This window comes from Tachypleus tridentatus, chromosome 13, assembly GCF_004210375.1.
Source record: "Tachypleus tridentatus isolate NWPU-2018 chromosome 13, ASM421037v1, whole genome shotgun sequence".
In the NCBI taxonomy this organism is placed as follows: Eukaryota; Metazoa; Arthropoda; class Merostomata; order Xiphosura; family Limulidae; genus Tachypleus; species Tachypleus tridentatus.
The window spans coordinates 108,873,852-108,895,441 of NC_134837.1; the positions used below are offsets into that span (position 1 = coordinate 108,873,852).

Consider the following 21,590-nt stretch of genomic DNA (forward strand, 5'->3'; position numbering starts at 1 on the left):
ATAAGGGATGAGCAGGAAAATTGAAAGTTACTTCTACTCATAACTTTCAAAGTTTTATAACGCTAAACAAGGATATTCTTTGTCATTTATAATAATCAAATAAAATTTAATTAATCTAAAAATGTGACAAAGCTTAAAGGAACTTGAATAGCACGAGTATCCCACTAATTACGGTATTACTGATAAATGGTATAAAAAAAAGAACGTTTGGAAGCTCCTCTGAATGTCGTTTGCTGCTCTACTGCCGTACACTGACGTGAAATGAAAACACTCGTAGTTTTAATGGATGGATAAAACAAAACAATAAAAATTATGGATATTAAGAGAAAGTTTATAACCTGAATAGGAACCTATACATGGAAAGATAAGGTTCTCAACTTTAAGTTAGTAAGTTTACAACAATAATACATTAACTTAACATTGATGTATTAATACAAGTTTTGTAATGCCCGTACTACAACAGTACGTCATGTTTACAAGTTTTGTAATGAACTTTACTACAACAGTACACTATGTCAAGAAATTTTGTGATGACCTTTATTACAGTAGTAAAACATGTTTTGTGATAACCTTTACCACAGTATTACATCATGTTAACAAGTTTTGTGTAACCTACACTACAACAGTAAATCACGTCAATAAGTTTTGCTAGATCTGTACTATAGTAGTACATCATTTTAGCGACGTTCTTGATGGCCTGTATTACTACAGTACATCCTGTTAACAGATTTTGTGATGACCTAAAACAGTACATTATATTATCAAGTTTTGTAATGACTTTACTACACTAGTACCTTATGTTCACAAGTTTATAAGTTTAGTATACACTTACACTGTGCTAACAAGTTTTGTGATAAATTTAATACACTATTACACTATCTTAACAAGCTATGTGATAGGTTTACTGCATTATTACACTATATCATGTTTTGTGATGACGACGGTACATCATGTTAACAAATTTGAGATGACTTTTTTTACAGAGTACATCATGTTAGCAAGTTTTATAACGACCTTTACTACAACAGCACATCATGTTAACATGTTTTGTGATAACACATACCATATTGCATCATGTTAAGAAGTTTTGCGGTAAATTTGTACATCTCGTAAACAAGTTTTCTTACGATCTTTACTTCAGCAGTACATCATGTGAACAACTTCTGTGATAACCTTTTCTACACGTATGTTTATCACGTATATAATTAAATAAATGACAAATCATTTCATCAGCTAAAGAAAATAAGAACTACACGAAAACTGTTATAGTTCTTACTGGTAAAACTAACTAACACTGGTAACATTTCTTACTGATAAAACTAACTGTAACACTGGTAACATTTCATACTGATAAAACTAACTGTAACACTGGTACCATTTCCTACTGATAAAACTAACTGTAACACTGATAAAACTAACTATAACACTGGTAAAACTAACTATAACACTGGTAACATTTCCTACTGATAAGGCTAACTGTAACACTGGTAACATTTTCTACTGATAAAACTAACTGTTGCACTGGTACAATTTCCTACTGATAAAACTAACTTAACACTTGTACCATTTTCTACTGATAAAACTAACTGTAACACTGGTACAATTTCCTACTGATAAAACTAACTAACACTGGTACCATTTCCTACTGATAAAACTAACTGTAACACTGGTACAATTTCCTACTGATAAAACTAACTAACACTGGTACCATTTCCTACTGATAAAACTAACACTGGTACCATTTCCTACTGATAAAACTAACTAACACTGGTACCATTTCCTACTGATAAAACTAACACTGGTACCATTTCCTACTGATAAAACTAACTGTAACACTGATAACATTTGCAACTGATAGAACTAACTGTAACACTGATAAAACTAACTATAACACTGGTAACATTTCCTACTGATAAAATTAACTGTAACACTGATAACATTTCCCACTGATAAAACTAACTGTAACACTTATATCGTTTGTAAAACGTTTTATGCACTAATCTTGATAAAAGAAACCAGTAATACATAAACATTTACACTTATAACCAATCCAAAGATACAGTAATTAATATTTTAATCAAAGCTTGAAAAAACATTATTCTAAACTAAATTATTTTATAGATTTAACCTTTCTGTATGCTACTTCTAAACTCCATAAATCTCCGATTATATTTAGACTTATTTCTAGTTCAATAAAACACTTAGTAAACAACGGGCCATTTTATTAACCAAGTTACTTAATGTTTTAGTTAATAAGATAAAAAATACAAGTCTCAATAATAAGAAACATGTTTCGGATAATGACAAATAAGCAACCCATTTTAGAATATGTAAGAAATTGCGAACAAGTAAAGAACATTCAAACATTTGATTTACTCACACTGTACACCACAATTCCATAAAGATTTGATCTTTATTTTAAATTAATTAATAGAACAGTTCTGTTATCATTTCATAGTACTGGAAGAAAGAAAATTTAGCTCCAAAAACATAAAAGATATGTTAAATTTCTTCATTTATAATAATTATATATTTTTAATAACTAGGTTTTCAAGTAATAGTAGTTTCAATGAAACTAATTATTCTAATTGTATTGCAAATTTATATTTTTATTTTTACGAAAATACGTTTATTGTAAATTAGATAAACCCGAATATTTTCGCTTTAACTTACAGATATATAGATGATTTAATTAGTAAAAATGACTCTGAAATAAATAATGTTATTAAAACTATTTATCCGGTAGAATTAGAAATTGAAAATACTTTAATATATAATGTAGAAGAACATTATTTAGATTTTATAAATTAAAATAATTGATGATCTAAATACTTTGATAAAAGAAAATATTTTGCTTTTCAAATGTATGGTTTACCCTACTTTAATAGTAGTGTATCATATTCTTGTGTTATAAGCATTATAACTTTACAATTTAGATTTTGTAAAATTTATGTTAAATTACAATATTTTATTATGAATGTTGAAATATTAAGACAAAAATTAGCATTTAATGGATTTAATTAACAAAAAAACCATTTGTCTTGCTCCGCACTATAATGTTGGAATAAGAATGAAATGGCCCGGCATGGCCAGGTGGGTTAAGGCGTGCGACTCGTAATCTGAGGGTCGCGGGTTCGCATCCCCGTCGCACCAAACATGCTCGCCTTTTCAACCTTGGGTGTTATAATGTGATGATCAATCCCACTATTCGTTGGTAAAAGAGTAGCCCAAGAGTTGGCGGTGGATGGTGATGACTAGTTGCCTTCCCTCTAGTCTTACACTGCTAAATTAGGGATGGCTAGTGCAGATAGCCCTCGAGTAGTTTTGCGTGAAATTCAAAAACAAACAAAACAAACAACAATGAAACAATTATAACTTATATGTTGTTAGATGAACGTTACGGCAGACTCAAGAAATAGAACAATCCAAGCAGTTTTATGATTTAACGATTATTCTAATATCAAACAGTTGTGTATATTAACCCTGAGGAAACTGCAAAGGTGATACGTTGGTTATAATATATATATATATATATTTAGTGTAAAGGTAGTTTTTCAAAACTTTTTTAATCTACCTGCATTATCAATATGACGATTAAACATGGAAGTTAGAAAACGTTTGTTAGAAAACTATAACCCCATTTAGTATAACTTTAGATCTGTATATGTCTAATGTCCTGTAGTGACATATTATATTTCACCTCCAACTGTGTTAGTTTTGTATTCATGGCACGGTAGGATGAGAGTTGCTCCTTCAACTTGATTAAGCCAACATAACTAAAATTTCAGTTGGTATTAAAACACATTTTGGAAAAGAATGAACAGCATTTATTATGAATATACATACGTCAAACCGAGTGTCAGAATAAGCAATTTACTATGGAAGTCTATAAATTTTAGAATGTATAATATGATGATAAGGAATTATTTTTATTTAGGCAAAAACGTTTTAGAAAATAGAATAGCGACTCTGAGTTCAGAAATTTGTTAAACATTTTGTACTGACTTAAAAATCTAATTTTTATTATGAATAGCTAGCTTTTCACATTGGTACAAATTGCATATATTTTCCTAGGTTTAATTTTGCTATATATCAATTATATGGAGGCACAAATAATTTTCTTTGACTTGTGCTGCCATCTGTTATTACGTATTTCATTTATGTTAAGTGTTTTGGTGACACCATTTTATTGATCCCGAAGCCCAATTATTAGAAGAAAATTCTGTAAGCCAATAGCATATTGGTGGAAAAATAAAGAAGTGTTTAGTGGGATTGTAGATAACGGCAGTATTTATTTGTGATTTGTTATAAAATCATTTTCACCTGTCTTATCTGGCTACCTCCATCAATAAATTAGTAACAGAGTCGAACCATGATAACGGACTTAAGTCATTTGCCGATGTGATCGCTTAATTGCACGCAGGTACGCAAGGAGAGGGAGTAGCCCGAGGGGTTCAGTCTAATCCCTTATTTTTATGATTAAAAAATTACTGTTACATAGTTATAATGCAGCTACTCGTGGTAATTTTCGTTTTCTACATAGTCTAGATATTCTAATCAAACATTAGCATTTTGTGGCTTGAAATAGTCGCATGCCCTAAACCCCCCTTCCCTCCCCCGTAACATTAGAATGTTTTACACGACTATTGTACTTCGTAAATTATATTCTGGCTTTTGATCTTACAGATTAGGAACTCATTTCAAACCTTTTGCGTAAGGGCCTGAACTGATTAAATATTTGTCTAAATTCAAGGTCATGAGCCTAAAAAACTGAAGAAATATGTTTTAGTTTAGAGTATTTTAATCCCTGTTCTCAGGCAAAAATCTTAAAACAAAATATTCCATGAGACAATTTCCAGTTGCCATACAAAACATTACGGTTATCGAGCCAGCAAATGTGAGTAATAAATGCCAAAAGACTATACAAAAGTAGAAATGCGTGCTACTTCAAGGGCTTATTTATTCTCCCTTCTTGAACTTAAACTCAAACAAAATAGCTCATGTACACAATCGAACAAGTATCAGTTGCTCTGTCAGTAGTTACCATAATCGAGCCAACCTCTGTGATGGATTCTAACACAAACACACACGCATAACGAAACATATTTATATGTAATATTGAATTACAGAACATCCTACTCACTTACTTTCAACATTATGTCACAAAACACCATTAGCAATTTATTTTAACATTATGTTACACAATATTCTAGATCACTTCTTTTCAACAGTATGCTACAAAAGGTCCCATTTAAATTCCGTTCAAAATTACGTTGTGAAATACTCTCAACACTTCCTTTCAGAATTATTATTATTACAGAACATTATAAGTTAGTTCTAACCAGTGTTACGTTACAGAACACCATATCTTACTTCTGTTCATCTTTACGTGCGGAACAATTCAACACAACTTGCAGTATTGTGCTACATAAAACTCTAGCTCTAATGCTACAGAATAAACTAAACTAATATTCATCATTACGTTACAGAATACGTTTAAGTACTTCTATTCAATATGCTGTTACGTCATTCTAATCAACTTTCTTTCACAGTAAGTTTATGTTACAGAATGGAAGTGGACACTTTTTTTTTTTACTCAACGCTTTGGATAACACTTTAAAGTATTTTTATTACCATAGGTCACACCCAAGAGTGAAATACACTTATGATGCTACCAATTTGTCGTAGTCATTGGAAATAAACTATATAAAAACACGTAGTGTGCTTTTCTTGTTTCCTAACTCCGAGAAAAAAAGTATTTGCCTTACCTATTATTCCATAACACATTGGTGGGTTTAAGATCAGCGTCTATATCTAAAATTGCGTCATCTTTGATGTTATTTGAGACTTTTGTACTATTCAAGGAAGCTCTACTTTCTTCTAAGTGTCCATTAGTCATGTCTTGAACATTGTAAATGAATCTTGACTTTAATACATCTTCATCACTTATGTATCCAGTTGCAAGATCAACAGAATCTGCATCAGGAGAATAATCAACATTTATAAAGCTTTCACTTGAGGAGAAAGATCGTTCCATAGGGTTGTTCTTATGTGTGGTTAAATTGTCTGCGGTTATGGTGTGTTTCGAAAGAGTTGATTGTTCAGTTATGCTATCACTTACATCCGATAGAAAATGTAAGCCAGGCGACTGGAGTTTGTTGAAGAAATTACGAGAGGAAAATAAGGGAGTCAAGCCGCGGTTATAGCCATAATAAGGAAAATGTGTGATTGGCTTCATGGGTTTGATATTTACTATTATGTCTTCAGCTTCATCAGCAAGCAAACCATCTGTGTTCCAGCCGGAATCATCACTTTCCTGAGAAACATTTTTATTTGTTGAGCGTTTGTAATTTATTTCGGTGATTTTTTCAGTATTTACAATAGGGTCAGAGTTCATATACTTTAAGTTTTCAAAATATGGACCTAACTTTAAGAGGTTGTTAGAATTTCCTTGAGTCTCGTCCTTTATTCTCATAGACCGGCCAATTGGAACATTTGAGTTAACGAGACTTCTCTCTTCCGAATGGTCTTGCTGGTGCTTTGAATTTTCTTTAGTGGTTGTAAAAATACTGGTGTTCATCATAGGAGACACTTTGGCTACGCTAATTGCAGATCCTTGTTTTGTCCTCTCTGGTTTAGGAAGTGATACATCGTTATTACTCTCAATAGGTGGTTTTAATTTACCTCCCAGGATTTTTCTGTTCGCCTCATTTGTATCTTTTGATTCTGTTACTGGTGCGTAACTCTCTTGACATATATTTGATTGAATGGCTAGCGTTTGCCTTGTACCAATGCTGGGATTTGGTTTACCGCCTTCAAATGCAGTAATTGTTAGACAACTCTGTTTCTTTACAGTTTTCGAAGTTCCTTTTACTGCCGCTGTTGGTTTGGGAGTGCTGCTAGTTTCTTGATGCTCACTGGGAACACGTATGATCTCCTTTTCTTTGACCAAACTATAATTACCACACACTAAGTCATTATTTGAAACAGAAACTATGTCGCTTCCTGAAGACACACTTCCTGAACTGGCTATCTTGATGGTCTGCCCAGTTTTGGGAATAAGACTGGAAAGTTTTGATTGACGAATGGGCTTATTGAGCTGGATACTTCTACACATCTGGCCTTTTGCGCCATTGGGTTGTTGCCCTTGTTTCGAAGTTTCTTTCCGAGAAACCAGCATAGGCTTACCACTTTCTTTATCCTTCATCAGGGATCTAGGAAGAGAACAGCTATCTTTGTTTTCAGCTCGACGAGGCAAAGCGCTGGACTTAGTGTTTGAGTATTTTACTTCGTTCTCACTTTTAAGTCGATTTATTCGAGAATTTTGGACGTCTTTCCCTGAAAGAATAAAATTTATCACATTGGTTTGAAGTTTATTAGAGGCTATAGTAGTTTAGTTGTACTGAACAAATAAGCAGAGGTCAACCTATAAATCAAGAACAAAACAAGGTTAGTTTGAGATATTACAACATAGTACTGATCTTTACCTGGGAAAGTAAAAATATGAAAATATCGTTACTTTTGGGTTATTCAAGTTACGGTGAATTAAGCGTTGTGACAATAAATATAAAGTGTACTATTCAAATTTACTATTAATTGTAAAATAAATTAATCTATTTTAACTTTTAAGTTTAAAAATATTATAATTGAAACATTTACAATGTTGAATGAAAAACAAAATAGAAAAATAAAAAGTTATGTACTTTTCACTCCAAAATTCATTTTCGGACTTTTAATGAAGCATATATAAATCCCAAAAATGTGCTTTTTATTTCCAATAGTTCAGTAATTTGACGCTCAGTTGGTATAAAGAAAGACCAATGCTCCTGTTTCATTGGATGTCATGGATGTTTTGATTAGTTTTGGTAAATCACCAGCAACTATGGTTGGTAATATCTGAAGATTTTTCAGTGCATTTGGGAAATGCAAGATTATTTTATTCTCTACTGCACGAACTGGTGCCATTCCTGGTGTAACTTCATAACAGAGTTCCATTTCATAAACGTCTAGTGGCTGAGATTGTTGATATGTAAGAACAATGTTCTGATCTTCACACCTTATTGTTGGTTCATGAAGTACTATGGATGTCGTGTCTCCTACAAGGACTACTAAACACGTCTCTGATATCATTCGGACACGTGAAAGATATCAAAACTTCAATAACGTGACAATCATCATTTGTTTCGTCAAGTTCAACAAGATTTTCACTGTCGTTGCCCCCAGTGGCACAACGACATATCTGCGGACTTATAACGCTAGAATCCGGGTTTCGATACCTATGGTGGGCATGGCGCAGAAATTCCATTGTGTAGCTTTGTCCTTAACGTGAAACAAACAAACAAACAAAACTCCCTGTCATTTTTATCGTCACTTCTATTTTTGTTTCGAAGTTAAATAACTACTCATCTGCCATAAATCCCGTTGTCACACCACGCTTTCTCATTTTAATGTCTATTTTTGTCCTTTTTTATACACTCTAATGTTTCATTCCCTTGTTAAAATACTTTGCTCATTTGTTATTAATCACAAACTACATAATGGGCTTTTGTTTTGGAATTTCGCACAAAGCTACTCGAGGGCTATCTGTGCTATCCGTCCCTAATTTAGCAGTGTAAGACTAGAGGGAAGGCAGCTAGTCATCACCACCCACCGCCAACTCTTGGGCTACTCTTGTACCAACGAATAGTGGGATTGACCGTCACATTATACGCCCCCACGGCTGGGAGGGCGAGCATGTTTAGCGCGATGCGGGCGCGAATCCGCGACCCTCGGATTACGAGTCGCCACGCGCTTATGCCAGGCCTACATAATGGCTATCTGTGCTTTTACAACCACAGGCATCGGAACCTCAATTTTAGAATTGTATTAAAATACTCCATAAACCTTTAGATGATATTTTTTGTGCTTCCGCTTTCAGTATTCAGTGCAAAGTAGGTGACGTTTGCTGCCCGATGTTTTGCGATTAACCCCATGGCCAAGCGCGTAAGGCGTGCGACTCGTAATCCGAGGGTCGCGGGTTCGCGCCCGCTAAACATGCTCGCCCTCCCAGCCGTGGGGGCGTATAATGTTACGGTCAATCCCACTATTCGTTGGTAAAAGAGTAGCCTAAGAGTTGGCGGTGGGTGGTGATGACTAGCTAGTGATTAACCCCATAAATAGCCTAATTGGTCATTGAACAAAATATTAAATAAGTAAATTCTAACTTGTTTTGTTGATCTACATCGCATTTGAATAAAATAAAAAATATGTAATTTTCATTTATATATAAGATACAGTCGGCTGTGGTTCAGGAAGCTATAAGCACCAGTATATTGAAATGTTCAATGATTATTCTCTACTGCTGACATTAATAACTGTCTCGTTTAAACATGTTCTTCCTCTCAGCATTACTGTTTACTCCCTTCTCTTATTTTTTTATGTTTATTGTTCCTTTCGTGTCATTTTAATTTTCACTTTGTTGGCTGAGTGTTGTTAAGTACAAAGCTACACAATGAGCCATCTGGGCTATGCCCACCACGTGTATCGATACCCGGTTTTCAGCGTCGTAAGCCTACGCTTATAAACTTCGACGTTAGTCGAAGTTTTTCTTTATATACTTTGTTAGCAGCTAATGCCATTGATTTCATTATAATTCTTACATTTGTTACATCGTAAGGGTGTTGGCCAAACCCCTCTATTCGATTAAAGAAGCCCAGAAGTTGTGGGAGGAAGTGTTGACTAGCCTCTGTCCTTCTAGTGTATCCCTTCAAAATTAAGGGCAACAAGTGAAGATAGGCCTCGCGTAGCTTTGAAAAAAAATCAATATACAGAATTTAAAAAATAAAATAACTAAAAGAACAGTTTTGGTAGCAAATTACTAGTCAGACTGTACGAGAGAACTACGACACGTTACTAAAAGATAAATCTTAATTGTTTGAAAGTACAGTTATATAAAATATTAAAAAGTTAAAGCTCTCAGGTATCACAAAGTAACAACTTAGATAGATATTTAAAAAACACAATTAAGAATAAATGGAGTACTCGAACCATTTTAAAGTTAAAATTATTCGTTTATATCAAAATTTTAAAAATAAAAATAACAAAGTAAGTGTTACTGTTATTACTTTTGTACTTACGTTTGTCTAGAGCTATTCTGGAGTTGACTTGTTTAACATTACTTGATTTCCTGCCATCAGAAGTTTTCTTCGTTAAGTGTTTTGTCGCACTAACGGTCTTGTGAGTAATTTCATTATTCGACATAGAGGGCGAAACAGATAGTAATTCTGACACATCTGTAGAAGAACTAAAACCACTGCTGCTGCTGGTCTCTTTGGATACATCGAAATCTAGCGAAATTTATTGGCAAATACAATTTAAAGTTACAACATTTTGCCTATTATTTTTAAGTAAACCAAAATATTAAATAAACACACGTTATAAAATGTTTGTTCAAACTATATATTGAATATATTATAATTATTAAAAAAACAATCAAAATATTTGAAAGTATTTATTCTGTTTTTGTGTGTTTTCTTATAGCAAAACCACATCGGGCTATCTGCTGAGCCCACGGAGGGGAATCGAACCCCTGAATTTAGCGTTATAAATCCGGAGACTTACCGCTGTACTAGCGGGGGGCTATTCTGTTTTTAATGTTCTATCTTAATTTCCAATATTTTGTCTTCTCATGTTATGTCAAATGAGTAAGAAAAATCGAAAATATGGAATATTTACTGTAGCATGAAAATGATGTTATATTATAATAAAGATAAGTATAAATTATAAATACTACAAAGTAGCTTAATTAGAGTCCATTAATGTTATAACAGCTATTTTATCTACACAATCATTTTTTTCCCAAAATTTAACAGAAATTCATCATTTCTCACCTCTTTTCGTTAATTTTTGAGTCGAACATTTCTGTTTATTGTTATATAATAAGGCACTGTTGTCATTATCATTGTTTGTTAAGTACTCGGTACTAACGACACTTTCTGAGTGTCGCAATGTCACTCCAGTGTTTGCTCTGTGTGGACGAAGGAACGAAGTGGTCGCCGTAGAGGAGAGATATCTATAAAAAGGAAAAAAAAAACTCCTGTTAAAAATAGTGTTAATCACTGTTCTTTATTCATTATTCTGCAAGTCACGTAACTGATGGTTACTCACGAAATTTGAAATATAAATAACTTATAGTGTTATATGTTACTTATAGTGGTCTCATAGTTTTAACTCAGTCCTCACTTGCAAGTGAATTACGGTTTAAAGTGCCCCAAAATTTTCATTAACGTGGGTTAGACCTTAAAAATAACTAGAAGTTTCACTTATGTGAAGATCATTGAAAGAATTATAGCTGACCAATCACAGTAGGTTGTTGTGAATTGGTTACAAGGGATATTAGCAGAATATTGAACTGCTTCTAAGCCAGTGATACAATTGCTTAGACATCTTGACACGGCGAAACATCATCCACTCACAACAGCACTAGTTGTCGACTCTGACTCATTGCAATAATTGGGCACCTTTTCCGAAACTATATCAGATGTTTGTGGCCACAGATAGTTAAATAGATACTTCATAAGGTCATCTGTGTGTCAGGTATACTTTTCTTACAACAAAGCACAAGCAGGCTAAGACTCGATGGTGCAAAGGTCATTCTCGAGGAAGAACAACATGTGGAGCAATATTTTTTATTTTTACAGATGAGTTCAACTTCACATCTTAACCAAATGATTGAGAAACACTCATTTGTTTTCAGTTAGTTTGTTTGTTATTAAACACGAAGATACACAAAAGGCTATCTGTGCTCTGCCCACTACGATTATCGAAACCTGGTTTCTTGAAATATAAATCCAGAGACATGCCACCGTGTTACTGGGGGGCAACCTACACCCATTTGGAAAAAAATGTTGAATAAAATACAACTCCACTTTCACGTGGTAAAGTGGCATATATTCTGAAGGTGGAATTATAGTATTGGCGGAAAAAAAACTACTGGAGTCGAGCTCATTTCTAGGATCTGTGGAATGGTTTTATTAATACTACGCAATATATGAACCACACTGTTGAGCCTTTGAGCTACCAAATACTAGTACAATTACCAGCCTAATACGGAGATGCCGCCAACCCCCATAAGACAAGTCTGGTTGGTCCATTTGTAATAGAACAGATTACAGATGTGCTGACCAAATGGAGTGATTTGTATGTTTACCGAACTTCAACCTCATTGATCATGTATGAGATGCTCTTGGGAGACGTGTCACATTTGTTAAGTGATACCAAAGATTCCCTGGTAAACATTCTTTTAAAGGTGAGTTTGTGGAGGCCTCAGGCCTTAATCAACATTTTGATTTTGAGTATGCAACACCAGTGCCAGACTGTCCTTGCTGTTCACGATGATCGTACTCTATACTGAAGTGAAATATCATCAACTATAAAGACGTAAACCCATCAACCCAATGTTGAATTATGAACCTTAGCTGAATACCAATAATTCTCATTTCGGAATACAAGAAGCATTATTAAACATCTAACATACATAAAAACTATCTTGGAATGAGAGTGTCTGTCAGTATTTCTTTGTTTACTGCAACGTACTTGTGATAAATTATCATAAAACGTGGTTCAACTGTCAAATAACACAAGCAGAGATTTATACATCCTACACAACATTTTATTTTTTTATTCATATTTTTTTTTTACTTTAATACAAGTAACTCTCGCCAGGCTAGTCGAATTTATGTGGTTTATTAACAGATAATATTGATACAGTTTATTTTATTTCTTGAATAAATGAGGGAAATATATATATATGTATCTAAAACAATATTAAGAGTATAAATCATAACTACAACCACATTTATAACAATCAAGTTATTAAACTTTCTATATGGAAAGACGATTATCGATCCATTTTGAATTTTTAAATAGAAAACTATTTCCACACATAAATCTATTCATATACATTTACCTCAAATGGTTCCGGTTAATACTTCTTTTATGACGCGTCACAACATTATTTCGTGGCTGTGGTATGAAAGAATCGTGCTGAATTCCTGTGGAATATGAAGACTCCAATTTCGAGCTATTAGCAGAGGGCGCTTTTGGTATGCAACTACCACCACCTGTCGATCAGAGTAAAACAATTTTACTTCGTTCATAAAATGAAATTTACGTCAACAATATGGGTGATTACGATCCTCGAAAATTCATTCTAACTGACAAGCAAGGATATTCAATTTTCGACAGCAAATATCGTGTGTTGGTATTCTTCTGTCTAAATATTTAACTTCTTTCTATTTAATTATCAGTTGTTATCTTATAAGGGAGTTTATCCTAATGCTTATCTACCGTTTTTAGGGAAGCAAGACGAATCTCTTCTTACAAATCTCTGAAAATAAAAATATTGAAATTCACGAGTAAAGGGAACAAAACGACTCGTCTACTAAACATTCAAACACACGAGCATACAAATAACGTTGCTTGGGGAACAAAACAGGTTACATCATATTTATCACTACAACAAAATAAATAAAAAGCTATCACGGCAGATAATGGCTGCGTTTTTTTAATCCTCCGCCTCTTTCGATAGAAGTGAAAAATGTATTGGTCTCTTCCTCTACAGAAATACTCTACCGTCTCTTTCGGGCAGATGTTAAAAGAAACAGTGAAAAGAAGTACAGTGACTCCCATTGTGCAACATACGTGAAAGGAAGTTATCATTATTGATAAATGTACGCACAACTAAACACAGTAATAAAGTTTAACAAATTACAATTCACCGTTTGAATATTAACAACTTACTCAGAAAATGTTTACTTTTTATGCATTACTGTGATCAGAAAAACTGGAAGAACTGAAAATGGTTGCAACAATAGTACTGGAATGGAAAACTCTTCTCTCACACGAAGAAATAAATAACATAATCGACGTTTATGAAAGGATAAAGTAATTTTTCTTACAGTGATGTTTTAAACTTTAAAAAATCGCACTTTTCATTGTAATTCTAATGATGGTTTGGTTAGATTAAAATTTCTATTTACTTTCTGTTCACAAGCATGCTCCAGAAAATTACTCCAAACAACAACAATAAAATATACGTGGCGAGATTAAGTTGGTAATGAGTTCATCAGTATTGAAATATGTTTTGAAAACATGGAGGCTGTCTTAATTTCCTTAAGCTTTATTAGGGTTAATGAAAGATACAGAATAGAGCACATGCTAAGCAACATAGTGCTTAATATCATGTAAACACCTAACACGCGTTTGGTGGGGTAAATCAATAGAGTAGCCACATGCAACTTTATTATAAGGTTAGTAACAGCATTTACATGCAAAACAATCTTTCCATTCGTGCAAATGTGTTTAAATATTTGTGTACGAGCGTACAAATAGGACATATAACGTTACATGATTAGCTTAATGTTTTACCTGTTTAAAGCTGCTACCAAACTGTCAGAATTCTCACCATGAAACTGCCTCTCTGTATACTTTTAAGAATTATTAAGAATTCAGAACTCGGTTATAGCAGGAAAATTTCAATACAGCTGTTCAGCAAATGAAATGCTACAGATAATAACAAATCTTAAATAGGTTACCCACAACTTGTGTCAGATATCTACATGTGGATCAACCAAGTCACGATATGTGTGGGAGAGAGCTGGAACCAGTAGTCAATACTTCGTAAAGAAAACCTACACTTTCTGTGTAGGCCGACAGCTAACATCGGGCAGAAAGACTAACATGCACGTGAGAATTGGCAGACAACACTGGTATGAAAAGTTACTCAGGCAAACATTTAAAGTGGTCTAGAAATTTAGATAAATTACTAGATAAATAAGTTAACGAACTAGTGTGTGCAAGTATAAATAGATAAATTAGCCTTTCTGAGAAATCCGGAAATAGACACCAGCTAATAAATGATATACAGAAATGAAACGAGTATTTAAAGATAAATTAGATAATACAGTTTGTTTGTTTTGAATTTCGCGCAAAGCTACTTAAGGGCTATCTGCGCTAGCCGTTTCTAATTTAGCAGTGTAAGACTAGAGGGAAGGAAGCTAGTCATCACCACCCACCGCCAACTCTTGGGCTACTTTTTTAACAACGAATAGTGAGATTGGCCATCACATTATAAAGCCCCCACGGCTGAAAGGGCGAGCCTGTTTGGTGCGACGGGAGATAATACAGAGACAGAAAGATAAACAGCTGTATCTGAGAAAACTAGGTGGAAACACGAACGAACAGTTACACTGGAGAAGTCTAGAAATATAGGTATTTAAATAGATATATGTAAAAATATTAGAGACAGACAGACAAGTATGTTTGTGAAAGTCTGAGCGATAAAAAGAAAAACATAAGAGGGTTAGAAAAAATAAGAAACAAACAATTATATCGGGGAAAGCGAGAAAGATAGATCGATAAAGAAATTATTATATCTAAAAAGACTAGAGCGGTACACAGGTAAACAGTTATTCACTGAAAGACTAGAGAGATAGAGAAATAAATCGAAATCGTTTATGATAATATTCAGTTTTATCTGTCCTGAAAATGAGCGTAGTGCTTCAATATCTAAATGTGCATATGACCGTACTTTATATCAACGTATATAAACTAAGGTGGGTGTAAATATACTTTAGCAGATATTTTGTACAAGAACATATCGATAGCTTATCAAAGTGTTTAAGCAGGTCTAACATATTTATTGATAATATTAAGCACTTTATAGTTTAGCCTTTATTAAACTAAAGGAAAAATTTTACTGAAGTTAAAGTTAATTTATATCTTTATCGACTATCGGCCGTACGTAGCTGATGTTAGGCCTAAGACAAGCAAATTTATAAGACTGCGGTGTCGCGATTAGAATTATAGTGGTACCTCGGTTCTCGAACGACTCCCTTCTCGAACAATTCGGTTTTCGAACATATTGTTTGAGAAAAAAAATGCCTCGGTTGTCGAACATAAACTCGGTTCCCGAACCAAGCTGTCGTGGCCCGAACTCACGAAATAACCCGATTGATAACCCGAACGACCCTTCGACCATTTTCGGCCCACGCCAAGCTTGCCCAAAACATTTTACCCGCACCTGTCCCTCAGTCCACACTCCCGCTAAAATCTGCTGTGAACGTTCCCGTTTTTCTTTTTGTTGTTTTTCTAAATATTGTGATTAAATAAGCCACCATGGGGTCAAAGAAGGATAATGAAAGCAGTAAAACAAAAAGAAAAGTTGTTAGAGCCACAATAGAGGTGAAAAAAGATCTCATAGCGAAGTATGAGAGTGGTGTTCACGTGTTTGACCTTGCTACACAGTTTGGTATGGTGAAGTCTACAGTCTGCACCATACTGAAAAATAAAGAGGTCATCAAAGGAGCTGATGTTGCAAAATGAGTGACAGTACTTACGAAACAAAAATCACAAACAATGGAAGAGGTAGAAAAACTGTTGTTAATTTGGGTAAACGAAAACCAGTTAGCTGGTGATAACATTTCTGAGACCATCATTTGTGAGAAAGCAAAACAGTTGTATGCTGACCTCCTGAAAAACACCCCTGGAACGAGTGCTGATGCAAGTGATGCCTTTAAGGCTAGTAGGGGGTGGTTTGAAAAATTTAGTAAGAGAAGTGGCATACATAGTGTGGTGAGACATGGGGAGGGTGCCAGTTCTAACAAAGACGCTGCTGATAAATTTGTTAGGGAATTTAAGGACTATGTAGAAGCTGAGGGTTTTATTCCTCAAAAGTGTTCAACTGTGAAGAAAATGCCAAAGAGGACCTACATCACCAAGGAGAAGAAGTCACTTCTAGGACACTAGCCAATGAAGGACAGGCTAACTCTATTGTTATGCAAGTGGGGACTTAAAACTTAAGCTTTTGCTTGTGTACCATTCTGAGAACCCGAGGGTTTTTAAGAAAAATAATGTCCTGAAAAGTAAACTAAATGTCATGTGGAGGGCTGATAGTAAAGCATGGGTAACCAGGCAATTTGTTATGGAGTGGGTCCATTAAGTGTTTGCCCCAAGTGTAAAGAATTACCTCACGAAAAAACGGTTGCCACACAAGGCCCTTCTTGTGATGGACAATGCACCAGGCTTGGGGGACGGGTTGGTGGAGTACAGTTTCATTACGGTGAAGCTCTTGCCCCTAACACGACTCCTCTCATTCAGTCCATGGACCAGCAGGTCATATCGAACTTTAAGAAACTCTACACCAAAGCACTGTTTCAAAGGTGCTTTGAAGTGACCTCTGACACAGAGTTAACCCTCACAGTTCTGGAAAAATTACTTTAATATCCTCCATTGCTTGAGGATCATAGTCAAAGCCTGGAGAGAAGTGTCTTTGAGGACCATGAACTCATCCTGGAAGAAATTATGGCCAGACTCAGTAGCAGATAGAGACTTTGAAGGCTTTGAGGCTGAGCCTGTTGTCGAGGATATTGTTTCACTAGGCAAGTGTATGGGCTTGAATGTGAGTGGTTATGATGTGGAGGAGTTGGAAGAAGACCACAACACTGAGCTCACCACGGAAGAACTCCAAGACTTTCAGAAGGAGCAGCAACAGAAGGCAACTGAGGAAGTGTCTTCAGACGAGGAGGAGGGAAGGGAGGATGTTCCTAGTTCACTAATCAAGGAAATGTGTGGAAAATGGGAAGAGTTACAAAGTTTTGTGGAAAAATTTCACCCTGACAAAGCTGTAGCAAACCGCAGCATAAACCTTTTTAATGACAATGCCATGTCTTACTTCAGAAACATTTTAAAATGCAGGCAGAAACAAACCTCATTAAACAAGTTTTTAGTGAGAAATAGGTCCAGTGATTCTCAAGCAGGTTGTAGCGGTGCAAAGAGACAGAAAAGAGAAAGAACCCCAGAAGGAGAGTTACCTGGCGTTTTTATGGAAGGTGATTCCTCTGTCAAACAATAATAACCCTTCTACTCTCCACGTTCCTCACCACCTTTTATTTACACCATCAGCTCTCCTAAGAACAGGTAAAGTACAGTTAAATTTTCATTTATTGTTTTTTATTGTGTTTATAGTTTTTGTAGTTGACTTTATGCATGTAAGTATTATTATACAGGTATAAATAAGCAATATTTTTACTTAAAATGTTTCATAATGTGTAATTTTTGGAGGTTTGTAACGGATTAATTTAATTTACAGTATTTCTTATAGGAAAAAATTGATTTGGTTTTCGAACAGCCTTCTGGAACGGATTACGTTCGCGAACCGAGGTACCACTGTTTGTTGTATTATTTTAGAAACACTGTATTTAAAGAAGTATGTTGAAATAAAGATACTAATTTGACATCAAATATTTTACGAGCTTTGCCAGTATAAAATAAAATAAAACTGTATAGAGAGGTGAAGTAATGTGGCTTCACGATTTGGATTTACAGTCACATAGTTGCAAGCTTTACGCTGAAGTGCTCTGTGCTGTTTTTTGTGCTTCTGTTGTTTTTGATCTATATACATATATTATCCATATCCGTATATTATATCACAGGTGATCTGCACGACTAGTCTGATCATAATGCCAAATCAAATCTTGATCAGTACCCAGATACTGGGATATCGATGTGTATCTTGTTCATATCACCAGTAGATGAGCCCATGGAAATATGAAATGTATCAATGAGTAAACGATATAAATTATTTTTAGGAGGATAGGTATTAGATATAAAAGAGATTATGGCTGTATGGGATCATGTTTTTTTTATATTTGCTCAGGTGGGTTTTTTGTAACCTCCCCTTTTTGTATCTTCCACAGCTACTGTTATGAACATAAAACATGTTCTAAGCTGTATCGAGCATTAGTAGTATATACTAACTGTGATGTTAACAACATATATATTAAGCTGCAACATAATGATGCCTGACTGGCTCTGATCTAATCTAACAACAGTATTATTGTAATTACATATATTACTCGTTCGGCCTGTGGAAATTATATGGCAACCTGATCACATCACAACACTTTCAGAAATTACATACATATATTTGGTGAAAAAGTAGGCCCGGCATTGCCAGGTTAGTTAAGGTGTTCGACTCGTAATCTGAGGGTCGCGGGTTCGAATCCACGTCGTGCCAAACATGCTTGCCCTTTCAGCTGTGGGGGCGTTATAATTTGACGGTTAATCCCACTATTCGTTGGTAAAAGAGTAGCCCATGAGTTGGCGGTGGGTGGTGATGACTAGTTGCCTTCTCTCTAGTCTTACACTGCAAAATTACGGACGGCTAGCGCAGATAGCCCTCGTGTAGCTTTGCGCGAAATTCAAAAACAAACCAACAAAGAAAAAGTTTAAGTTTATACAAATATTATTTCACTAATTTATTATAGTTTGATATGTTTGGAATGAAGCACAAAGCTACACACTGGGCTATTTGTGTTCTGCCCACCACGGGTATCAAAACTGGGTTTCTAGTGGTGTGAGTCCGCAGACATACCGCTGTGCCACTGGGGGGCAATTTTCTATGATATCTTTCACAAAATATGTACTGTAGATAAGCGAACACTGAAGATTGCACAGTTGCGACAAAACATATTGATGTAACTTTGGGGGGGCGTCTGTAAAAATATATACATTGTGTTGAACATTGTAAACGTTGTAAATTAGTGCACATTTCAACAGAAAAAGTGCATTTTCACATTTTTGTTTTTTTATCACTGCTTAACAGTCAGTTTTACGGGAGCCAGAATCTTCACAATAGTTGTTTGTGACGTATTGGCAATGATTTCAACAATAAATGGACAGCACACGATGTACTTGTTTTAAACTAATATATTTAAGACAAGTTAAGTGCGTGTAAAAAAAACATTGTTACTTTTTTAGTCACCACAGTTGTATCCAGAGCTCTAAATAATTGTCTGTTTTTCGTCAAAATCCGTACACTTGGGTTCAGTTACGTGAGAACACAATTAACAAAACAAATTATTCTCCTCTACATTGAACCACATGATAAATAATTCGCAAGCACTTAAAAAATTAAGTAAAAAAAACCTTAGTTAAATTTTTACTTCTTAAAATACTCAGTTTAACATTCGTGCTTTATAACTATTTAAATCATAATTCTCATATTAAATTTAAATGAAATAGTTCTATACATATCTAACAATAAACCACCTCTTCAAGAAAGAAATATGTATATTTTTTTTGTTTTACTATGTACAAATACTGTTTTCAGTTCATACACAAAGTCTTCTCATATACTCTGCACACATATTTGCAGTTCTCTTGTTCATCTCTCTTCGCATAGGGCATCTAATAGTGATCGTGATCGTCTTCTGAATCTTATATTGCACAAAGTGTGTTTTGCCTGTTCCATTTGTGAAAACAAATGAGTATTGGCACAATAGCTCCTCAAGGTCTTTCTTCTGCTTGCCAGTCAGTTCTTCACTTACGTTTACGTCCTTATACATTTCATCTCCACCCGACAGTCTTACGTCTAAGAGGTCTTAATCTTCTGTGACAAAGCCCCCATCTTCTGGATCTCTATTTATGAGAACCACACCTGCCATGTTCATTTGTGCCTCAATAGCTGCATCCATTAGGTCTTCTTCACACCTGAAGTATCTCTTCATCATATTGATGTGGTAGATATTGATTTTTCCATTTACTTTCATCTTAGAGTACATTCTGTTGAGCACTTCTTGCACTTATAAAGTTTCCTTTCACTGCAAGGTGAGTAGGTAGTAAAAATAAGACCTTTTGTGCGACCTTGAAACATTGATCATCATAGAGGTGTTTCTTACTGCCTTTTATTTGATTGTATTTGATTTCCTCAGTAGAACTGCTTTGAAAGATCCAGTTCATCACTCTTTTCCAGTTCTCAGTTTTGTAAGCCTTTTTTTTTACTCGACTTTCCCTTAGGTGTCGTCCCAGAGTTTCAGCATATGCCAAAACGTAGAATGCTAAAGAAAATTAACTCTGATAAGAATATTAATCATATTACTACTGATAATTTTGTTGAAAAAACGCTTTCATACGAATGTTTCATTCACTGTTTTATTGGCCCGGCATGGCCAAACGTGTTAAGGCGTGTGACTCGTAATCTGAGGGTCGCGGGTTCGCATCCCGGCCGCGCCAAACATGCTCGCCCTTTCAGCCGTGGGGGCATTATATGTTACGGTCAATCCCACTATTCGTTAGTAAAAGAGTAGCCCAAGAGTTGGCGGTGGGTGGTGATGACTAGCTGCCTCCCTCTAGTCTTACACTGCTAAATTAGGGACGGCTAGCACAGATAGCCCTCGAGTAGCTTTGTGCGAAATTCAAAAACAAACAAACAAACAAAACAAACAGTGTTTGTTATTATCGACTGTAGTCTAAATAGTCAGATCAATGTTAAAATACATGGTTCATTTTCTTGTGGTTAACAGAATACAGATATTTCATTGTATAGCTTTACATTACAAACAACACTGAGTTTATTACAGAATAGTTTCCAAGGAGGTTTTCGTTTCCAGGTGTAGAACATCTATTGTAATCAAGCTCTAACATGCCTTATTTGTGGATAAATTTTACGAAATTCGTAGACATAACACTATATTTAATCTTACTTTGTTTGAATAGCTCATATATTTCAAACTATGAAGATCTCTACATTGAACTTGATATTTTTGTTTATA

General features: G+C 34.7%; 1 protein-coding gene across 3 annotated transcripts in view; it reads right to left on the bottom strand.

The window, feature by feature from the left end:
- Nucleotides 1-21,590, bottom strand: part of LOC143236592 (uncharacterized) — a 138,876-nt gene that overhangs the window by 99,242 nt on the left and 18,044 nt on the right. For all 3 annotated transcript variants that reach the window (XM_076474884.1, XM_076474883.1, XM_076474885.1), the window contains exons 5-8: nucleotides 12,947-13,100; nucleotides 10,869-11,050; nucleotides 10,116-10,325; nucleotides 5,769-7,338 (exon numbers count right to left, since the gene is read on the bottom strand). In XM_076474884.1, the coding sequence (XP_076330999.1) occupies nucleotides 5,769-7,338; nucleotides 10,116-10,325; nucleotides 10,869-11,050; nucleotides 12,947-13,100 (2,116 nt within the window). The remainder of the gene's footprint in view (nucleotides 1-5,768; nucleotides 7,339-10,115; nucleotides 10,326-10,868; nucleotides 11,051-12,946; nucleotides 13,101-21,590) is intronic.